The following is a 22,083-nucleotide window of genomic DNA, read 5'->3' on the forward strand; positions in this document are numbered from 1 at the left end:
GAGTTAAAAATTCAGTGAATAGACTTGGAAGGGGAAAATGAATTCAATTGAAACTGAGCAAAGTTGTAATTGACTACTGTTGAATTTGAGTAAGGTTGTAACTGATTAAAGTTCTACCTGATAAGGAAAATAATATTGAATAAAGTTGAATCAGAGTAAAGATTTAAATGAATAAAGTTGTGACTGAATGAAGATGATTTTGAATATAAATGTGATTGAGTGCAGATGTCGTTGATGCCTGTGAGTAGAGATTTTATGAGTAGACCTGTAACACAGCCTAAATTACGTCACGCGAATTTCAGGACTTTTTAACCTCTCCCCTCGTCGTCACAGGTTGTCACATTTTCCGAACCCCCTCCCTCTTGAAGTGACATCACACATTTTTCAATTTTACACATGTATTTAAAAATAATTAAAAAGAAACAGTTATTTTCATTTTTTATAAAAGCGAACGACCACTCGCCGACGATTTAAACCTACTCAGACTCTTACTATTTAGAACTCTTGAGAATTTTAGTATCTCACTTGCATTACAACGCCGCTTTAGAAGTGTTATATGTTGTTGCGCGAGAGATAATTTTACATCGAGAGTGCTAACGTATTAATAAATATAAATTAAGTTCGTAAATATTTAAAGTTTTTTATTCACATAGGGTTGAAGTAGCGTTTGTGGCCACTGTACCGTTTATGGCCATTTATTGTTCCAATAAGCGATAGAAATGAATTTATAATAATAAACCATTACAAACTTAATTTGTTTTAATATAAATTTTTTAAAACTCAACACAAATATGGTTATATTATAATTTTTTATAAATTAATTCAAATGTTAACTGGCCAAAAACGGTACTTCTACCTTATAAGTTACGCGTTTGAGTAGTTCATGTGATGTCACAAAGCTTTTGATCTTCCTGCCCCTTGTCACACAATGTCACATTCTGGTGATACCCTCCCCCCCCCTTTAAGGTGTGACGTAATTTATGGATGACCCCTTAGTGCTCAAAAAATTGCATCAAACGCCACCATTCTCGTAAAAATCGGCCAATTCATTCGTTAGATATTTCGTTTTTAAAAATTCAAAAAGTGTTTTTTTTAACATAACTTTAAAATTTTACGTCAAATTATTTTGTAAGTAATGAATAATCTTTTTTTGCTTAAAAAACTGCGTCGAATGCTGTAAGCCCCATCAAAAACGATTGTTTTGGATGGATAGTAACCGTCACAATCCATTCGGATGCCATTCACGATACTATTGCTATCGTTAATATACAGTTTTCCTAATCTCACTCTCCTCTAGATAGCAACGTGTGGACCATGGTAGTATAACAATATCGTATTGTGTAGAGCAGAAAACTTTTTTTCAGTGTATAAAATTACCTTTAATTTGACCTATAATGGATTTAATTGCAACATCTACTTCACAATTTATTGAGAAAAAAATTAAAACAATCCATTTACTCCTGTTGACAATTTACCTTTCATCTCGTTTGAGTCCGAATGGCATTTTTTTTTCTTCCCGTGTAAAAAGTTGCGGAATTCCTCCAGTTATTCCACAAAGAAAACCTTATTTTTGCCGTGGGGGGAAGTTTGAAATGAATATATTGCTATGTTATCCTAGTGAATTTATCAGGATTTGTTTTTGAAAAAAGTTAACGTAAAAATGATGTTATTTATACATATATTTGTATGCGCTCACAATTGTATTGGTACAATTGTGTTTCTATGGATCCAGTATTTGACGGGGGTTGAACTTTCATTTAATTATTTTTGCATTATCGTATGTATATGATGTTATTGTATAACCTAATGATCACTGTAGAATTTTATTTTTTTACTTTATGAGTAATTTTCTTTAATTATTTTTGGAATTTTTAAAACTGTAAAAATTTTTTTTGCAACTACACCAAAAAAAATTATTTTGATTTAAATTCATGCTCTCTTTCTTTACTAATGATATTATGACTTTTCTATGCGATTGTTCAAATTACTAGGGTACGGTTGACTACTGGTGCATACTCCCCAAATTTTTATTCAGTACTTTTCAACAATGAATCCATGCAAAAATGAGTTCTTTGTTTATCATAATTTATAAAATTGTTTAAACCTGTATCTTATTTAGTCATATGTATAACTCTTGTGAAATAATTAAATCGAGATTTAAAATTATTGATATTTGACAGTGCAAGGTTAAAATGATCATTAAACATTTAAAGAAAATATTGAACAGGTGTACTTTTAATTGAATAAATATTATGCAAGTTAGTAATATAAGCTTTTGTCAAAAATAAAATTTTTCTCTTTTGATCGAATCATCATATTTACCGAAAAGACAAACGTCGGATTTTTATCTTTTGAATGCTCGATTAAGTTATTTGCAATGATACTCTTACGAAAAAAAATGTGCATGTTAAGGCATGTATAACAAATGTATATTCTAAAATCTGATAAACTTTTTGGTTTCTTTTCCTTCTAAGTCTGAAATCTCCATTTCTTAAAATTCAAAAAATCTATAAAGTTTTAATAAATAATTTAAGAACTGGCTCTGAATATGAAGCAAAAGAACTCGTGCACCAAGTAAAATTAAATTAAACCAAGAACAATTTCTTATCTCAAGAATTTTTTTGCTTGACTTAAAACAAGCAAATTTTTCAATGATGATAATAATTTATTTTTAAGAGACATTTTTCCAAATTTATTTAAAGCTGAATTTAAACAGTAAATACGATTGTACTTCGATAATCGTAATTTAAAGTCATGTTTAAGTAAGATAAAAAAGAGATAGCAGATAATTTGACTACTCACAAAATAATGTGAGTTATAGAGATCACGGGACGAAGTAAAATGGTCATAGAGTGCCAAAGTTTTGAAACTAAAACTGTAAGGTATTACCCTCGCGACTTCCGTCGTCAAAAGTTTATGCTAGAGTGTACGGTACACATACCGGATAGTCATTATTGACAAGCCTAAAACTTTTTGCTGTTTATGTAATTATTTCAGCCAATCACGAACGAGAAACTGATCCTTTGAAAAGTCTGGCAACATTACATGAGCGTCAATATATTTTATAGTGGTGATACTAAAGTGTTTTGGATCAACTGTAGACTAACCTCTGTTTTGATACATGCGTTTATTTATTTATTTACTTACATTTATTTGGAAATATAATTACAATGTCTAAAAAATTGACTTATAAAGGACGATTCATAAAAAAAAGTCCTTAAAAAATGACAGAAATCTCTAGTAAATATGAAAATAACTACACAAATAATAAATAGAAAAAAAATAATTGACAATATTGTTTTGTTTTTTCAGAAAAATCAGTAACTAATTTTTTTATGTTGATGTATTAACTGATTAAAAATTTTAGTATTTTTTTTATTTTTTCATCTGACTATTATTTTTATAACTTATGAAAAATTAATAAATATTATTATATTAAAATTGTTAACTTTTTGAATTTTTATAAATATAGAAAAATACTTATTTTCATAAAATAATCATTATTTTTTTTTAAATAAATAAAATTAATAACTATAATATTACACCTAACTAAATTAAACTTTTCAAATTTGTCAGCGCATGCGCGTCTCATACTTCTTTCGCGGCTCACAAAACTTGCGCTGTTGCCACAGTTTTATTAACGTATCCCCTCCTCGGCTAGTCTGGTAAATTTTTCATTACTTATTAATAAATATCTCTGAAACTGTGTGGTAATTATCAATGAATTTTTTTTTTTTTTAAATTGTTTAGTTGTTAGTTAACGTTACTCTAGTTTTTTAAAAAGATCCTAAGAAAAGTTTCTGAGATAGGGGAGGGTGGGGTAAGATGGCCCCCTGGGGTATAACGGCCCCCTTCAAAATTTGGTCGAAAAATAATTTTTTTTTTTTTTACCAAATTATCATAAATTTGATGTAGGGGAGAGTAGGGCAGAGTGGCCCTTCTAAGCCGATTATTACTTTTTGTGGTTTTTTAACATATTATTAGTTTACCTTGGCTCTATGATGAACGAATTTACCAAAATTTTGGAAAAATTATTGAAAAAAAATTTTTTATTTTCTGGGGCATAACGGCCCCCACCAAAAAATGGTAAAAAAAAAAATTTTTTTCTGGGGCATAACGGCCCCCATCAAAAAATGATAAAAAAAAATTTTTTTTTCCACCATTAAAAATACTTTGAAAAATATAAAAGTATTTCCTTATTTTTATCAATCTCTAGATTTCATTATCATTCGAAAAATAACTGCTATACCTGATGCACCTCGTTACTCCTGATAAATTTAAATTTGAAATTGCCGCTGAAATGTAAAAGAACTTGATGAAAGAAAAAATAGAAGTGAAGCTAAGAAGAGAGTAACTCAAAAACAAAAAATAGTCAATTAAAAAAAAAAAAAAATTTTTAAAATAAAGGCTAAAAAAATGGAAAAAATGATCATTACCTTTACTGCAATGGACTTTATTCAAAATCCACTGAATCATAGATTGTGCAAAAGTTGCAAGAAATGGTCCCAAGATTCGTATGCGGGAATCAATGAAGATTATTCTGAAGAATATATTTGTCACTATTGTGAAAAATAATTAATTAATTGTAAATAATTTCCATTTGAGACTTTATTTTAAAATATCAATATTGTTACGTTTTTGAAAATTCATCATTAATAATAATTAATAATTTAAATTTAATAATTGTAAATAATTTGCATTTGATGTTTTGTTAAAAAATTTTAATTTTGTTACGTTTTATTAAAATTTATTATAAACAATCTTACAATTAATAATTTTCTTAGGATTTAATAATATAAATAATAAATAATTTAATAATTGTAAATAATTTACATTTGAGACTTTATTTGAAAATATTAATATTGTTACATTTTTGAAAATTCATGATAATTTGGTGAAAAAAAAAAAAAAATATTTTTTGACCAAATTTTGAAGGAGGGCCGTTATACCCCAGGGGGCCATTATACCCTACCCTCCCCTATTTATATATTTTGGAGCTAATATAGGGGAACCTTGGGCACAACGCCCCCCCCCCCCGTTAAAAATAAGGTAAAAATTTTTTTTTCACTTTCCGTCAAGTTATGACCTCTATAATGTTTTTATGATATTTTGGGCCAATATGTGATATGTGGGGCCTAATGGACCACTTGAAAAACAAATTGCAACGAAAAAAAAATTTTATTTTTTCAAATTGAGATAAATTTGGGGTAAAACAAATTAGAAAAAATTTAATTGACTCGAAAAATTTAACAAAAAATTGAACTATACAGGGGAGAGTGGTACATGACGGTCCGCTGGGGCATAGCCTCTCTCATAAATTCGGTAAATTTTTTTTTCCATTTATTTTAAAAGCTCAATCTGAAAACTCAACATGTGATTTCAATCAATGTAAACTAATGTAACCAATTGATTGCTAAAAAACATCTCTGTATTTTTTTTCTTGTACGTAGGTTTAAAACCCTTAAGTGCAATAAAAGGAATTAATTATTTTATTAATTATTATCTATTTAAAACTAATTAACAGCTTAACAATAAAATTTATAATAATTTCTTTATTAAACGTTGACAAAAATTAAACTTTTGGAATAAAACATGAAACATAAATGTTCGATAATTCGGAAATCACATCAAGATAATTTAATGAATATACGATTATTTGCAATGATCACAGACATATTCGTCAGAATAATCTTCGCCAATACCTGCGCAAGAATTACGAGACCATTTATTGCAATTTTCACACTGAATCCTTGACTCTGTGGATTCTGAGTAAAGTCCATTGCAATAAAGACAATGGCAATCATCTTTTTCATATTTTGAATGGTTTTTTTTTTTTTTTTTTTTTTTTCAAATGTTTTGGTTTTAATTTAATTTTTTTTTTTTGTTTAACTGAGGACTTTTTTTTCCTTCATTTTGATTTTATTTTTCTTTGAGTTCTCGGCGATACTCAAGACTCGTAAGAATCGTGGTTTTCCCTCGACGATGTTTTCTGGGAGGAGAATCTCTAGATTTGGTGGTAATGGCTTCAGTAAAAAAAAAAATTTTTTTTTATATGATTTTTTAGGGAGGGGGCCGTTGTGCCCCAGGAAAAAAAATTTTTTTTTTTCAATTTTTGGCAAAATTTCGACTGATTCATTCGAAATAGACGGAAAATAAAGGAATTTGATGGTTAAAAGCCACAAAAAGGTAAAACCGGCTTAAGGGGGCCGCTCTGCCCCACCCTACCCTATAAAAATGTTTGTAGGTAAACTTTTCGATATCCCGTATACCGTAATGTATAAGAGCGTTCAAAACTCAAACTTTGAAATTAAATATCTCGGAAACTAGATGGTCAAAAATTCTCAAATTGCGCCAATCGATGCAGAGTTATATAAATATTAATCTGCCAAAGTTTACAAAAAATCCTAAAAAAACGACTCTGGCGAGGGTAATACCTTAAACGTTGTGAATCTAAGACATGACGAGTATAACAACATAACTAGCAATTTTTGAATGACACACTTCATAAATTATTTTTAATTTCATTGAATAAAAAATAGTTGTGAGCTGTTTTTCATGGTTGCTAACAAATTTTTAATATCTCCATGATAATGATGATAACATATTGTTCCCATCAAATCCACAAGATTTCCATCTTTCACAGTTCCTAAAGATAACTTTAGTAATATGTCAAAAGCAAAGACCAGTAATTTTATGTCTGATTAACGACAAACAACAATAACCTTACGCGAAAGTTATATAAGATAACTAAACTTGTCACACTCACATTGAAATTGACTAACAACGATCAGTGAAAGTGAGCTTTGTTTATTTCTATTGTCAGTATACGATTGCTGCATGGATTCTTTATTGTAAGTAGATTCTTATAATGATAAATTTTGTTTATTCCTTCAATTAGATCACTTTTTCTCCTTAAATATTCTACAATAATGGTATTAATTGGTCGTAAAAAATCGTTGATTGCAAATAACTTTAGTGTCTACAACAATTGTCTTTTTTTTAATCTGTTAAATAATAAGGATACTTAGTTATTGATAAGGAAAATTTTTTTTAACATTTCTTACTGTGTTCATTTAAGGTCAAAAGTTTACCCATTTATAGAAAAAAATACTTTTAAAATAAATTTATTCGAGAATAAATTTCAACAGTGTCGTTGAATTATCGTCAGTGTCAATGATTATAATTTGAATGTCATGCATTTAATAAGCATTGTCTTATTAATTGATAGAAATTAATATGACGTATTGCATTGAAATTTTGAATTTGTTTTCAATCTCAGTCATGATTTACTGAGTAAAATCGTTTATTAAAAGCTTCAAGTTATTCTAAATATTATGTTTTTGTCTACTTTATTGTATGAATAAAGTATATTAACATTCGACAATAACTCATGTTATAATTATATAATTATAATAATATCATAAACACTAAGTTTATATGATACTTGAAGTAAGTTAGGAAGGCCTTGATATTTATTTATGTTTTTTCATGGTCGTGGACTTACTTATCACTATTGTTAATTAACGTTAATAACCTGAATTCCAGATCAGTAAAGTGTCGCTTAACTTAATGATTATAACGGCTATAAAACATATTGTTACATAGCACGAAATGTAAATGTTCACACAGTAATTAATGCACCGATAATATTTTTTTAATGTTCAATATACTGATGATTAGCTATAATTCATAAATTGTAAACAGCACTTCACGCGCAGGCGCTAGAAAAAAATCGTGGAGATATCACTGGGTATAATCTAAGATTCTACTGAGTATAATCCACATTCTTACGTTTACTTACACTCAGTATAATCTGGATTATATTAGCTACCATCTGAAATTTCTTTTCAGTACAGATATCACTGAATGTAATCTGGAATGTTATCCAGTGTAATCTTGTTCTTTCCGTGTAGCCAGACAAAACGTCTCTCCTCTACAGTACTTTTTTTCAATCATTTTAGGATCTTAATAAATAGTAATAAATATCAATTATTGCTTATTTTCTCTCATTCTTAAGAGGTTTTACTTTCCTTTTAATGATTTGTTGACTTGGAGAACACGTCTTTAATTTTAACTATCCCCTTCGTCGTTTTACATTTTCTGTTACTAAATTTTCCAAAATTCAATAGCTATTATTAATAGACTAACTGTTATTCGCCCCCTCTGCTGGGCGCTTTATAGAATTGCATTTTTAGCTCTAGGTACCTTTTATCCATGTCATTATTCCAGATAATATTTATTGTCACTTTCAATGTTCAATCATTATAAGATTCCCGTGCCTTTCTTAAAAAAATGAATAATAATTGAATAGAAAAAAAAAATTGTTATAGGCATTGAATTTTTCAGTTAAAGAAATTGCAGGTCTCATAAGAGAAGAAATCTGTCTAGTATATAAACTTTACGAACAGCATTAAAAAATTTATTTTAAACAAATGACAATCGAATAAAATGAATTTAGTAACAATAAAAATTCATTATTTCTAAGTCAAAAAAATATAGGTTCCGGATAAGTAATCACCAACATATCATATACTAAAACCTTCTCCGAAACACGCTGCATCTTATGGTTTAAGTATTATTCCGATTGGTTCAGTAGTTTTCGCACTATAACCGGACAAAAAACCGGCTCTCCATTTATTAGAATAGATTATTGGATCAAAGTAGTTGAAATAAACGGAAAACATTATTTTTTTAGTATTCAAAAAATTTACAAAAATTGTGTCGAATTTTTAAGATATTTGTTTCATAGTATTTATACTTTGACAATCACGTATTGCGTCTGTAGTTAGCTGATAATTATAGAATGACTATGCACCACAAACAAGTGTTATACAATACATATTGTATATCGATATTGCCATTCTAATACGTCGTATCCTACAAAATTTGACGTATTGACTTTTTTTGAAAAATAGAATCACAACAATATTATATAAGTCATGTTAAAAATTTAAAGCTCAAATGGTTTAATAACTATTTTTAAATAAATATTTTCATCCGTTGAATCCCATTTAATCAATGTTAAAAATGAACTGTTTTTACCGTCTGTTGTAAAATTTTCTAAATGTGGGATACGACGTATTAGAACGGCAGTATCAATATGTTAAGCGCGAAGCGTATAGGTATATTCTACTCTAGATCCTAAAAAGTAAATTCGCGGTGTCGCCACACTAAATAGCATCTAAAAATTATAATATACACATAAAGGGAATAAAAATCACAGTGATTGATAGAAAAATGATTGCAGGATCGACTAAAAATATTTTAAAGTTGACAAATTTACATTTTTTACCAGAAAAAATTGCTTAAATAGTATAAATGGTATCGATATTCTAGGTTCTTGCTCTCTAGCATACACTAAAACTTCCGAAAAATTCCTTTTTAACTTCCCGCTAAGAAAATCGAAGATTTTAAAAAATCGGGAAGTTTTTGGTTTTACCCCGTTTTTCGAAAATCGAGTTTTCATCAGATCTCGACGTTTTGAGGTCCTAGGAAGCTTTCCTGAATGTTTTCGCGATGATTTCCGAGTATGTAGTGTGTGTGTATGTGTGTGTGTGTGTGTGTGTGTGTGTGTGTGTGTGTCTGTGTGTGTCTGTGAACTTTTGAACGGCTTGACCGATTTCATCGCGGTTGGCGCCATTCGAAAAGGTTTGACCAAACTTAGATTTTGAATACACTTTGGACCGATTCGGACCAATAGATTTTGAGAAATCTCAAAAAAACTACAAAAAAAAATTTTTTCAAATGTGGTTTTTTTGGAATAACTTTTCAATGACCTTATCGATTGATTTCAAAAACTAATCAGCTCTTAACATCAAAAAACCACGTCGATTGCCGTCAGTCCGATCAAAATCGGTTGATTCGTTCATGAGTTATCGTTGTCGAAAGAAAACCGAAAAAAGTGTTTTTTCGGAATCACTCCGAAATTCCTAGTTCGATCAATTCATACTCAAAGATTCTTTATGTTATGATTCTATAACAACCTTAAAATGTCATAAAATAAAATTCAACCAATCAAAAAAAAGAAAAACGTTAATAAACTCGATAGTAAAGCGAGCGAATTTTAAAAATTGACATTAATAGAATAATATATTTTTAAATACGGCTAAGTAAAAAAAAGTTGTTAAAAAAACTGAAATAAAAAAAAACAAACAAATGCATATCTTGACATTAGAATAAAAATAATTTTAAAATAAAATATTTACGTAATGTTAACATTTGTTAAAATTAGTACATCGTGGATTTTGCCAATTCAAAACTTAGCCACGCGAATTCATCCAATAGTAAACTTTGCGATTCATGAAATAAGTGAATGCTAAACTTTGTTAACAATTAAAATAGCCGTTTGTAAACTCAGCGGTTTATAAAAGTAGCAGATTTTTAATTTTAACGCTTATTAATTTATCTATTACATATTTATTTCCGATATTTTTGAAGCTATAAAATTTAGAGACAAAAGCCTTTTCTCAACAACAGGTCAGCCGAGAACTGATTTTCCGAAATTTTACTTACAAAGAATATTACGGAGCTGAAAATGATAAAAAAAAATTTTGTAAGGAATAAATCATGGAGGCTTGTGTATTGTGTAATAATAAAAGATTTTATTTTTATTTTTATTTAATTATGTACATATTCATGCATAAAAATATATTTTTTTTTATTTTTAAAAATTATATATACTGACACAAGCTGGTATCTTGCCCAATAGAAATTTTTGAAGAATGTTTTCGGACTTATTGATTTCACCGAGTTCAAAATTCGGGGCAACCTTTTGAGGTGGCCTATATATATATGTTTTCTAAACACAGTTTGAAGACAGCTTTTACTATATCTCAGCCAAAATTTCTGAGTAACTAGTCGGTGTCAGATACCCAGTTAGCATGAGTTGACCATCAACTATAGTTATTGTTTAATGGTTTACGTTAAGTTTTCGTAAGCTTCGCGTCAACTTTGGAATTTGCAACTGTTGTACGCAATATGACTTCAACTTACGCATCAAGTTAACGTAAACTTACTGCCGGAATTGACCGAAAGGTTCACTCATAGTTGACGTTAACTTGACGTAAAGTAGTTATAAGTAAAACTGTTGTCTTACTGTTTCCGTAAACTTTACGTCCTATTTCGGCTGCAGGTTTACGTCAACTTGATTTTATTTGTGCTCACTGGGTATGTTGCCATCAACTTATCGACAACTTCTAAATTTACAACTGTTGGTGACAATTTGCTGCCAAGTTGGGGAGAAAAAGTTGCGGCGACAATCTGTTGCTAAGTTTCTTGGTGAACAATTTGATGCAAATTGAGTTCATTTCTAATAGTTTCTATCAACTTGGTGGCAAGTTGCGGCAGTAAATTAACAACAAGTTGTGACCAACTTATTGGCTATCAGTTATACTCCAATTGTCGTGTAGCGTGCTGACTGCCGATAATGCAGTTCTCAATTGTTCTTTTCATGACTTCCTTTGTTCGAATATCTCAAAAATTTTAAACATTTTTTACATAGTGGGAAGTTCCAGGGATAGTCTGTAGCGTCAACCGTTTTCCAGATTTTTTTTCAATGCATTCAATAAAATGAAATTTATTACACTTACTGTTTTTGAAATGATTTAGAGGTATGTGGAAAGTCTAATACACTGCAAATCAGTCGAGTGATTTTGAAATAGTCGATTATGTAAGCTGTACAGCACGTGCGATAAATTATTTTTAAAAAGAATAATAAACTTGTCCGACGAAACAATCACTGAAGTGGATCGTACAAAAATTATAGGGCCATTTTTTACCGTTTTGACATTGATCTATATGTAATTCTGAAAAATTATTGTTGAAAAACGTACCGTGGCAATGATTATTACTGACCTTAAATTATTTCTTTAGAGACAATTTTTTGATGCAACTTTATTTTATGAAATATTTTTTTTTAATTATCAATGCTTAATTTGAAACAAAAAAAATTGAAAGAAGGTACATATCAACCATGAGGAATTTTTTATTAAGTAAAATTAAAAAATACAAGGATTCTAAGCGTATTTACATTTATCTTGTTATAATACAAAAAACCGAAAAAAAATATATTCAGAGGTTTTCTCACGACTGATTAGTTTGAATATTAATAATTAACAAGTTACTCAATAATATCTGTTCAAATAGATACATCTGGGCTTACAAGTATATCTACAGATGTATGTGTACTGATACTTCGATAACTTTTCTTGTCTAGATTACGAAAAAAGAAAAAAAAATAAAAATCAAGCATTTGTAAACAGAATTACAAAGGAATTGTTAGATTATATATTTTACTTGTGATAATTATTATAATAAAAATCTTTTACTATATTATATAAATTCATAATTATGACTTTAGTTATTGATACAATATTGAAAATTATAAATAATAGATAATTTTAACTTTCCGTTTTTCAGAGACTTTTGGCTTCAAAGAAGAATTATTTGAGTTATCGTGTCCATAAACCGTGTTATATAATGTGCTTGTTTGAAAATGATTTAGATGATATTCAGCTTCTTACATTTTTGTTGTAATTATTGAAAAGTAAATTTATTATAGGTGAAATTAAAGAGAAGTTTATAAGCTTTGAAATGGGATGCAGAAAAAATGATCTATCATTTCTCAATGAAAAGTTAGTCCCTAGTAAAGTCACCAAACACGTGATTTTTCACATTTTCGAAAATTTCAAATGATCGCCCTTTCTAAATTATTTGATGGATTTACAGTCAACGCTCTCTGTATTTGACTCGCCCGTACAGGACCATTCTCTGTATTTGACTCGTCCTTGTCCATAAGAGCTGTGTAAAATCGTCAAATACAGAGGAAGAATGTGGTCAAATACAGAGAGCGGTCAAATACAGAGAGGTCCAATACAGAGAGCGTTGACTGTAGCTCATTTTTAGCTTATTCAAGCTAATTGTATGTAGAATAAGTCTCCCAAGTTTCATGAAGATTCCCTGTTTAAAAATATTCATTGAAAAAAATTCACTGTCATGAAATTTGAATTTTTTTCAATAATTCAAATTGATTTCAATTTCTCAGTATATATCTATAGATACATAATTTGCATAGAGCGAATTTTTTTAATTTTTTTCAATGAATATTTTTAAACAGGGTTACTAAGAATTATGAGAATCATCGTGTCCACGGCTATCTCTGCCACTTTCAGAGGCTGGTAACGTAACGCACATATTTTTATTTATAATCACTGAAAAATAGTGGTGCGTGCCGGGATCGAACCCGGGTCCCACTCTTTCGAAAAGAGTGGCACCAAGCCGACTAGGCTATTGCCCGCCTTTATTATTTTTCTTATATTTTTCTAGTAAATTAAACCAACCGTCGAAAATTTTCCAATATTATCTAAGAGATGATTACTCACGATATATCTATATGTAACTTTTAATGAATAGGTGCGAAAAAAAGAAAACTTTTTCAATTTGATTCAATAATTACGTTCTATGCATAACATAAGCTTTCAAATATCTTTTTATATACAGATTCACATATACATTTGCATATAACATACATAAGTCTAATTTTTGATAGTTTTTAATTAAATTTCAGTAAAAAGGAAAAGAGACAAGGAAGACGTTTTCAATAACAACCAATAAACAAATAATAAAATTATTCGAGTGCCCTAACGAAGAATCGAATTCGAATATTCTCCATTATAGTAACTTAAATCAATAGACAAGAAATTTATTTTTTTTACTTCAATATTCTCTTAGTACTAATGCATTTCATTACATAATTTATTTATTTGTTTTTTTTTTATTTTTAATATAACAAACAATATTTTAAAAATATAAATTTTCTTACGTAAAATAAGATGCATAAAGTTAATATCTCAAATCTAACATCAATAATTTTGATATAAATTAGGGGTGTGCGAATATTCGAGCTTACGAATTATTCGCCTTGAATTCGAATCGAATATTCGAATAGTTCGAATAATTCGAATAGTCCGAATAATTCGAATTGTTCGAATAGTTCAAATAATTTAAACAGCCGTTTTCTGTTGATAAACTGAATAATTTTTGTGTAAAAATGAATTCGTTTCATTTTATTTGACTAAATGAAGTCTTCATAATTATTCGATAGTAACCCGAGTCGAAAAAATGAACTTACATGAGCTTAAATCAATTGTTTTAGTATAGCAATTGTTTTAGTATAGAGGTCATAACTTGACGAAAAGTGAAAAAAAAATTTTTACCTAATTTTTGAGGGGGGCCGGTGTGCGCCAGGTTCCCCTATATTAGCTCCAAAATATATAAATATATCAAATTTATGATAATTTGGTAAGAAAAAAAAAAAAATTATTTTTCGACCAAATTTTGAAGGGGGGCCGTTATGCCCCAGAGGGCCATCTTACCCCACCCTCCCCTATTTCACAAATATGATAAATATCATATCTATAAAATCTTTTATTAAAAAGCTTATGCGACGTTTTCATAGTTGTCGCTTTTCATTACTACCTTTACACTCTTTCAATGTGTGAACCATCGTGTCGTAGATCTCATTTAAAAGAAAATCGAATTTTCCCGGAGAAATGTCAAAATGGCGAGGTGCCCCAAAGTAGGGGGTCCGAATACACCAAAAAGTATTTGTTACAAAAATAATAAGCAGATTTTACTATCAAATAATTATGAAGACTCCATTTAGTCAAATAAAATAAAACGAATTAATTTTTACACAAAAATTAGTTAGTTTATCGACAGAAAACGACTGTTTGAATTATTTGAAACATTCGAATTATTCGAACTATTCAAATTATTCGAACTATTCGAATATTCAATTCGAATTTCGAATCGAATCGTACTATTCGATTCGAACACTATTCGCACACCGCTAATATAAATATCAACTTCATTTTAATAAAAATTATATTATAATTATTTCTTACTTACAATTGCTTTCTATTCATTCAAAATCCTTAATATTTATCAATTTCCAATCATATTCGATAATATATTGAAAATATCTGGTTACATATTGACATATACGTAAACATATACCCGAAATTTAAGAATTAAATACATGAGAAGTATGATTTTACGGAAGTATGAGGGAGGACGTGGGGGAATTGTGATTTTTTATCTGTGGGGATGGTTAAAAGGTGAAGAGACAGAAATAATTACGTCACTTGAGTATACATTTGTCCATAAAAAAAAATATAAAATTAATTTAATTACAATTCTTCTCATTAAAACGAACCGATGCATAGTATTTCTTATAATACTAACGAATTGCTACAAAGATAAACTTTCTTATTTATAGTTTTTGTTTATACAAAAATTATTTTAACACATTGGTATTTGTTAAATTATGATCACAAATACCCACCTCCCCATAAGAGCAATATTTAATACCGACTTTCAATAATTTTTTCCTTAAATATGAACGGTTACCTATTCGGAAATTCTAACAGTGAATTCTTCGAAGCAAAATTTGTACAAAAAAAAATGATAAAATAATGATCCCACTGAATTTTTAACGGGCTACAAAGAACCACACTGAAAAAAAAATTAACTTGAATCAAGAGAACAATTTTTGAATCAAGTAAAATTTACTTGAACCAAAAAAAATTTCTTAGTTTTAAAATATTTCTACTCAAATTAAGAAGATAAAGTTCTTCAAAATTATACTTGATTCAAGTAAATTATTTTTTCTGTGCAGTTAAAAAATATTTAACTTTTAAAGCTTTTGCGTTTACCATTGAGTCTTATGCTTATGAGAAATCACAGTTTTTATTTTATTTTACAAAAAGTACTATTCAGAATTAAATGAAAATTGAAAGATTAAATGAAATTAATATTTAAATATTTTTTATAATTTAAAGTATTACAGATTCAGAGCATATGGCTGTATTAATTAATTTAATAAAGACTTTAAAAATTGTCTCCGTCACTCTTTGTCCAACGCCAAGTAGCAGAGGTAAGTTTACTACGTAAATCAAACGAGACTTAGAATTTTATATCTGATTTGCAGTATTGATAGTACTAACTTGATGTCTTTTATATTTATAATTTTCTTCGCGGGGTATGTCACAGTATTTTCGTTCAGTCGTTAGTTACTATGAAGATGCGTTTTATACTAATTAATTATAATTATAATTAGATATTAAAAAAACAAATCATAATATTAATAGTATTATTTAGTGATATTAAAAATAACGTCTTTGGAATTGCATTTGAGAATGTCTTAATCACTAGATATTTAGTTTATGATTCTACTGGACTTTACCCTAATTACGTGAAACGTGAATTGAAATGAAATTTCTTAAAAAGGCAATAAATATTATTATCCATTATCTATTCATTGTTAGCAAGTAATTGATGAATTATGCGTCACACAAAGACTAAATTTACAAAGACGTGTAGATAAAGATTATTTAATTGATTTATCAGAATTATGATTGTTAATATTAACACGAATCCTTAAATTATTGTCAAAGCCATTAATCAATTTATAATCATTAAAATCGTTAATAAAATTTTCTTTGTTTGGTTGTCGCGAGTTATTATATTTATAATGATAATTATTATTGTTATTATTACTGTATACATTTGCAGTCTTTTCCTCTTCAACTGATTTAGGTAAATTTTTAACAGTTTTTTTAGTGTAAGATTCTTCATAAAAAGATTTGAAAAGAAAAAAGAATAGAATTCCATGTAATCCGATCCATCCAGCAAATGCTTTAGGATAATCACATTTTATAAATAGCAATTGGAATGCGTGGATTATAATTAGAACAAATTGTGTAATTTGAAGAGCAGTCAAATACTTTTTCCACCATAAATATGGTTGTACACGTGGTCCAAGGGCAGCAAGTAAGTAATATCCATACATCACTATGTGAACAAATGTGTTAAGTAGACCGAAGAATGTTGAATGACCACCTAATACATTATTAACATTATTAAGAAATAGATTAAACGTAATAATAATTATAATCAAAGAAACAAATAAAATATAATTACCAGGAGTAAACTTAACACCAACCCACGTGGATAATGGCATTATTCCATGATGTATAACGTGAAGAGTAGATATTTGATTGTTTTTCTTCCGCAGTACGAAAAAAAGTGTATCGAGAAATTCTGTAAATTTGGATATATAATACCACCAGCAACCACTCGCCATCCTTATTGCCTTTGGATTTGTTGAATAATCTACAGGCTGACATCTAAAAGAATAATCATTCCACCAACCAGAGGCTAGCCCCTGAAAATTAAAGTAACCAATTATTGAAAATTAAACAAATAAACGATAACATTACATCGGGTATAGAGCTAAAAACGAACTTTTTTCGAATATCTTCTACGAAAATGTTTTAGCTTATAATGTTTCAAGATCTTTCACAAAAAATCAGCTTAATTAATAGTATATATCATTATATTATTGAAATTATATAGTATATATTACGGTCTAAGACCAAAAATTTGAATTATCTGGTATATGTAATATAATAGCAGAGGTGAAACAAAGAACTTAAAAATTTGATCATGGGTTGACAACTATTTTCATTTATTTCCGACTAAAAGTATACTAATTATTTAATATTAGCTTATAAAATAGTTCGTGAAATCTCACTTGTAATCGGCTGTATTTAAACATGAATTCCTTTTACTTTCGCGGCCTGCTTTAATGTGCCCTCTGGGCATTAAGAACATTTGTAAAAGACACTAAAATATAGAGAAATACATTGCAAACAGTTATGAAACGAAAAAATAAATAAAATTCAGAAATTGTTACAAATTTTTTCTTATATATAAATAAAATTTAATAATTTAATATGTTAATATACTTTCTTATTTAGACGTCAACAAATGAAGATTGAAAAATTAACCACACGGATTTGTTTTACACCCTTATATTATTCATTGAAGAAATATTTATTTTCGCATATATTTTAACGAGAATTAATTGAGGCTAGATACTTAGATCCGAAAATCTGTATTGTTTATTAATGTTCTAAATGAGCATATATATAGATATATACTTTTTTTAAAGAATATTTTTCAAGAAGACTTTTAAGCCGTCAACGCTCATCTTATGAGCATTTCGTTCACGCTTATATATTCAAAAAATAATAAATTTTTGGGTCTAGACTTAATGTTTAAAATTAAATAAAATTGAATGAATTTTAAATTTCTAACTTACCTCATAAAATAGCCAAGTTGAGAAAATTACTTGAAATAAATTATAGATTATCATAGTTCGTCGAAGAGAAAAGGGTTTACGATTTTCCATCAATTTTGGACCTATAATTTTACTGAAATAACCGTAAAAAATACAAATGGCAAGTGTAGGAAGTGGGCTACTCATCATGAACCAGTCGTTGACTCGTGGATCAGATTTTTCATCCATTATATGGTGGTAATTATCTGATATTGTTTTCAACATTACCGCCATCTGAAATTTTATCAATAATCCTCAAAACTAATGTTATTCTACACTTAAAAGAAATGTGTGTTAAAAATCGACTCAATTTAACACCAAAAATTTTAAGACCTATACTGCTTGGATGTACACCGATTTTTTTTTACAGTGGGCGTACAGAAAAAGAAATAGTAAAAGAATTAATGAAATGCATCGCAAATCTTCGCTAATTATAAATTTGGTGTATGACTTGTAGAGCCTTATTGCTACAGGCATTAAATAAAATTATGCACGCGAAGAGTATTACACATACTAGTTATATTTTAATAAATCCTTTAAAGAATATTTTGTATATAAAATTTATCCTAAATATTCTTGTCTTTATTAAAATTCTGAAGCAGGATCGAAAGTTCTACAGGCGTACTAATTTCTATCTATAAAAAAATTTCAAATTTAGATTGATCTCAAAACTAATTTATATTTGTGTCAAAATATGAATTTCAATCTTAAATTTATTTTGAATCAGAGTTTTTTTTGCACGGATTTATAACTAATCGGCGTATAATTTAATATTACGAAGTTTGAGCTGTATTTATATATATATATATATATATATATATATATATATAGACGTACATTTTGTATTAGATTTATTCTTCTGAATTTATTTTTTAGGAAGAAATTTAGAATATAATTCAAGATAGATAGAAGAAAACAGAAGAATCAATTCAATGCAAAATGTATAGTATAGCTATGTATATGAATACATGATAAATTACGTTATATTCATCAATCGACCAATAACTTCGAGATATTTATACAAATATATATATAAATATATAATTGCCACAATGCAATGACCTCATTGTTCTTATTTTGTTGTTCTACAGACATAATTCAGAGTTATTCATAGGGTTTGTCAACCTTATTAAAATTTAAATTAAATTTTATGCTGACATAATATAGCCTAATTGAAATAGTTAGCAAATTCAATAATTATCAATGATTTAGTATGAATGCAAGCTTGTTTTTGCATTATATTGTCAGGAAGTATAAGCTCTCTTCAACTGATACATTGTGTGGTACTTATTTGAAAAACAGCAGTAACAAAAGCTATTATAATCACCGGGTATAGATATTCATAACACGCGCGTGTAAAATTGTTTACCCGGTTTTTACCACGTGCAATAAGTTTATCACGTAATTATTTTAACTAAATTATTAAATTAATACTTTTATAGAATAATTTATATTTTTTTTTCATGAAAGTTATAGAACATGATATACACTACCGACAGAAAGTTTCTGGACAAGATGAAAATTTATTGAAACGATTATTAAAAGTAAAATAAATCAAGAAGAAAGTCAATGACATGATCGTACACACTTTGTAAAATAAAATAGCATTTTCTTTATAGATCAAGTTAATTTGTTTATGTGGAACGCTTCACGTAATAATTACCGTAACTCCTATTCTTTCCCGCTTCACAGCATTATTTATATTTGCATTATCATATTTAAATTAAAAAGTAAACAAGAAGGTTGTCCGGAAATTTTCCGTCGGTACTGTATTTTTTTATATTATTCATCGAAGATGTATTTATCTACAAAAAAATCACTTTTCATCTGATTGTTTCGGTAACTTCAGATAAAAATCAGTGTTTTTATAAAAAATTTAGAATTTGCGTTCATAAAAAAGTTAATTTCTTACAAAAAAAGTGTAATTTCATAATTTCTTCTTAGGAACCAAAAAAACAATTTTGCAAACTAGAAAAGATTAGATTGTTCTTAGTAATATTAATAATGGTAATGATAACAAGACGTTTATAGATGACTTGACTGAACTTACTTTGTAAACATTATTCACCTGCTGCTACAATATAAAATATTTTTTCAATGTCACGTTTACAGTTGAAACAAAATTAAGAATTCAAATATATAAATTAAAGTCTCTTTAATGCCCATACCTATTTACATTTCTGAATTTCTGAATTTCACTTAAAGTTATTCGTTAAAAATAATTAAAGAAAAAAAAAAACATTTTTACGTGAATGTCAATGATTCGACACTTAAGATGTCGTCACGATCAAAGAGAAAAAATTTTAATTGTCTACAATAATCGTCATAATATTTTATGATTTCGGTGACATCTAAGTATTGGCTACACTATAAAAATTTTTTCATCGTTACTTCAAACCAGGTTTATTTTAAAAATTTTTAAGATAAACATTTAACATGAAGTATATTGATTGAACATAACTTAATATATGAATAAACGCCCGAAAGTGAGAATATTTAACATGCAAATTTAAACACAAACTTATTTTGTTGAAATAAAAAAAATTTTTTTCCTCTGTACTTCACTAAAAAATTGGATTACCCTGAAATGCTTAAAAAAATAAAAAAATTAATTTTCAAGGCTAATGCAAACTACATAAAACTTGTTAGATGAACCTCTATTTATATTATAAAAAATTTCTGATTTAGATTGCTTATTTAGAAAGTTTAAAAGTTTGTTATTGTCTCTCATAACACCTAACTACATATTGAAAGGACATATTATCTATTAAGTATATTTTGCATTTAATTTATTTTAACTTTTATTCAGCATATTTCTTTGTAATATTTACAAAATAAAGCAAAAGACAAAGATAAAAAACTGGAAACTCGTTTTTTACAATCTAATGCAATATAAGCGAATAAATAGTGGCTTATGCTATTATTCAAAGAAATATTTCTAACTGACTGATATATGAAAGAAAACAAAGATCAAATTTTTCATATAAATTAATCAAATTATTGTAATAATGATTGAACTCCAATTAAGTTTATTCCATTAAACTATGAGATGTCTATCGCAAACGATTCACAAAGAGCTTGACGCGTTATTTCAAGGTGATTCACAATTGAAAATAAACAATGTTATCAATACCGATAATTCTACAAATTAGCTATTTAAATTATTTTACTAAAGTTTTTGTACTATGAATAATGAAAGCAAACATTCTATTTGAATTTTTAATTATTGAAATCTTAATATTTGCCAATACAGGAGTTTGTTTAGTACAGGAGATTTAATGTTATCATTTGTAAGAGTGAATGTATGAATTCATTTAAATAAAGGATAGTTTAAAAGTGAGAGGATAATTTTTTTAATGTATATTTAACTTAAAGAACAATTATTGCGAATTTAATTTTGAATATTAATAATTATCTTATCAGCAAAAAATTAATTTTATACTTAAATTAAATGATTGTTTTATCTTATTTATTTTTTGTAAAAATTAATGAGTGTTAAAACTTTTTTTTTAATGTGTACTATAAATTGTTTAAATATTTTTAAAAGTTCATTTACCTTTATTCGAATTTATCTATTATTATTAATTATAAATAATTTAAACTGATCCACGAAAAGTTTCAGTGAAGAAAATTAATTTTAATCACTTTTTTACAAGCACAGTTCCTCTTTGTTTCATTAAAATACTTGAAACAGAATCAATAAGTAAAATAGAATCAATAGAATATAATAAATGTATTTTTGTATAACAGCGAATAATGAAGAAATAAATAAATAAATAAATAAATATATAGAAATATATATATTTACAATGAAGCAACACAACGGACAGTAGCCAACTGACTTTTTAAAGTTAAACCGGAGCCTTATATCTCCTCCGTGAAACAAACACGCTGAGAAGGTA

At 27.7% G+C, this 22,083-nt stretch overlaps 1 protein-coding gene across 3 annotated transcripts; it reads right to left on the reverse strand.

Moving 5' to 3' along the window:
* Positions 1–15,808: 15,808 nt before the first annotated feature.
* Positions 15,809–22,083, reverse strand: LOC123261695 (elongation of very long chain fatty acids protein AAEL008004-like). 3 transcript variants are annotated; one of them, XM_044723452.1, is made up of 4 exons: positions 21,990–22,083; positions 18,164–18,415; positions 16,981–17,224; positions 15,809–16,899 (listed from the first exon to the last, which is right to left on the reverse strand). In XM_044723452.1, exons 2-4 carry the CDS (start codon positions 18,413–18,415, stop codon positions 16,388–16,390), a joined length of 1,008 nt encoding a protein of 335 aa, XP_044579387.1. In that variant the 5' UTR covers positions 21,990–22,083; the 3' UTR covers positions 15,809–16,387. The 3 variants fall into 3 exon arrangements, with proteins under 3 accessions (XP_044579387.1, XP_044579389.1, XP_044579388.1); XM_044723454.1 differs by lacking the exon at positions 21,990–22,083 and adding an exon at positions 21,830–21,891 and having other exon boundaries at positions 18,164–18,417; XM_044723453.1 differs by lacking the exon at positions 21,990–22,083 and adding an exon at positions 21,738–21,815.

This window comes from Cotesia glomerata, linkage group LG3, assembly GCF_020080835.1.
Source record: "Cotesia glomerata isolate CgM1 linkage group LG3, MPM_Cglom_v2.3, whole genome shotgun sequence".
In the NCBI taxonomy this organism is placed as follows: domain Eukaryota; kingdom Metazoa; phylum Arthropoda; class Insecta; order Hymenoptera; family Braconidae; genus Cotesia; species Cotesia glomerata.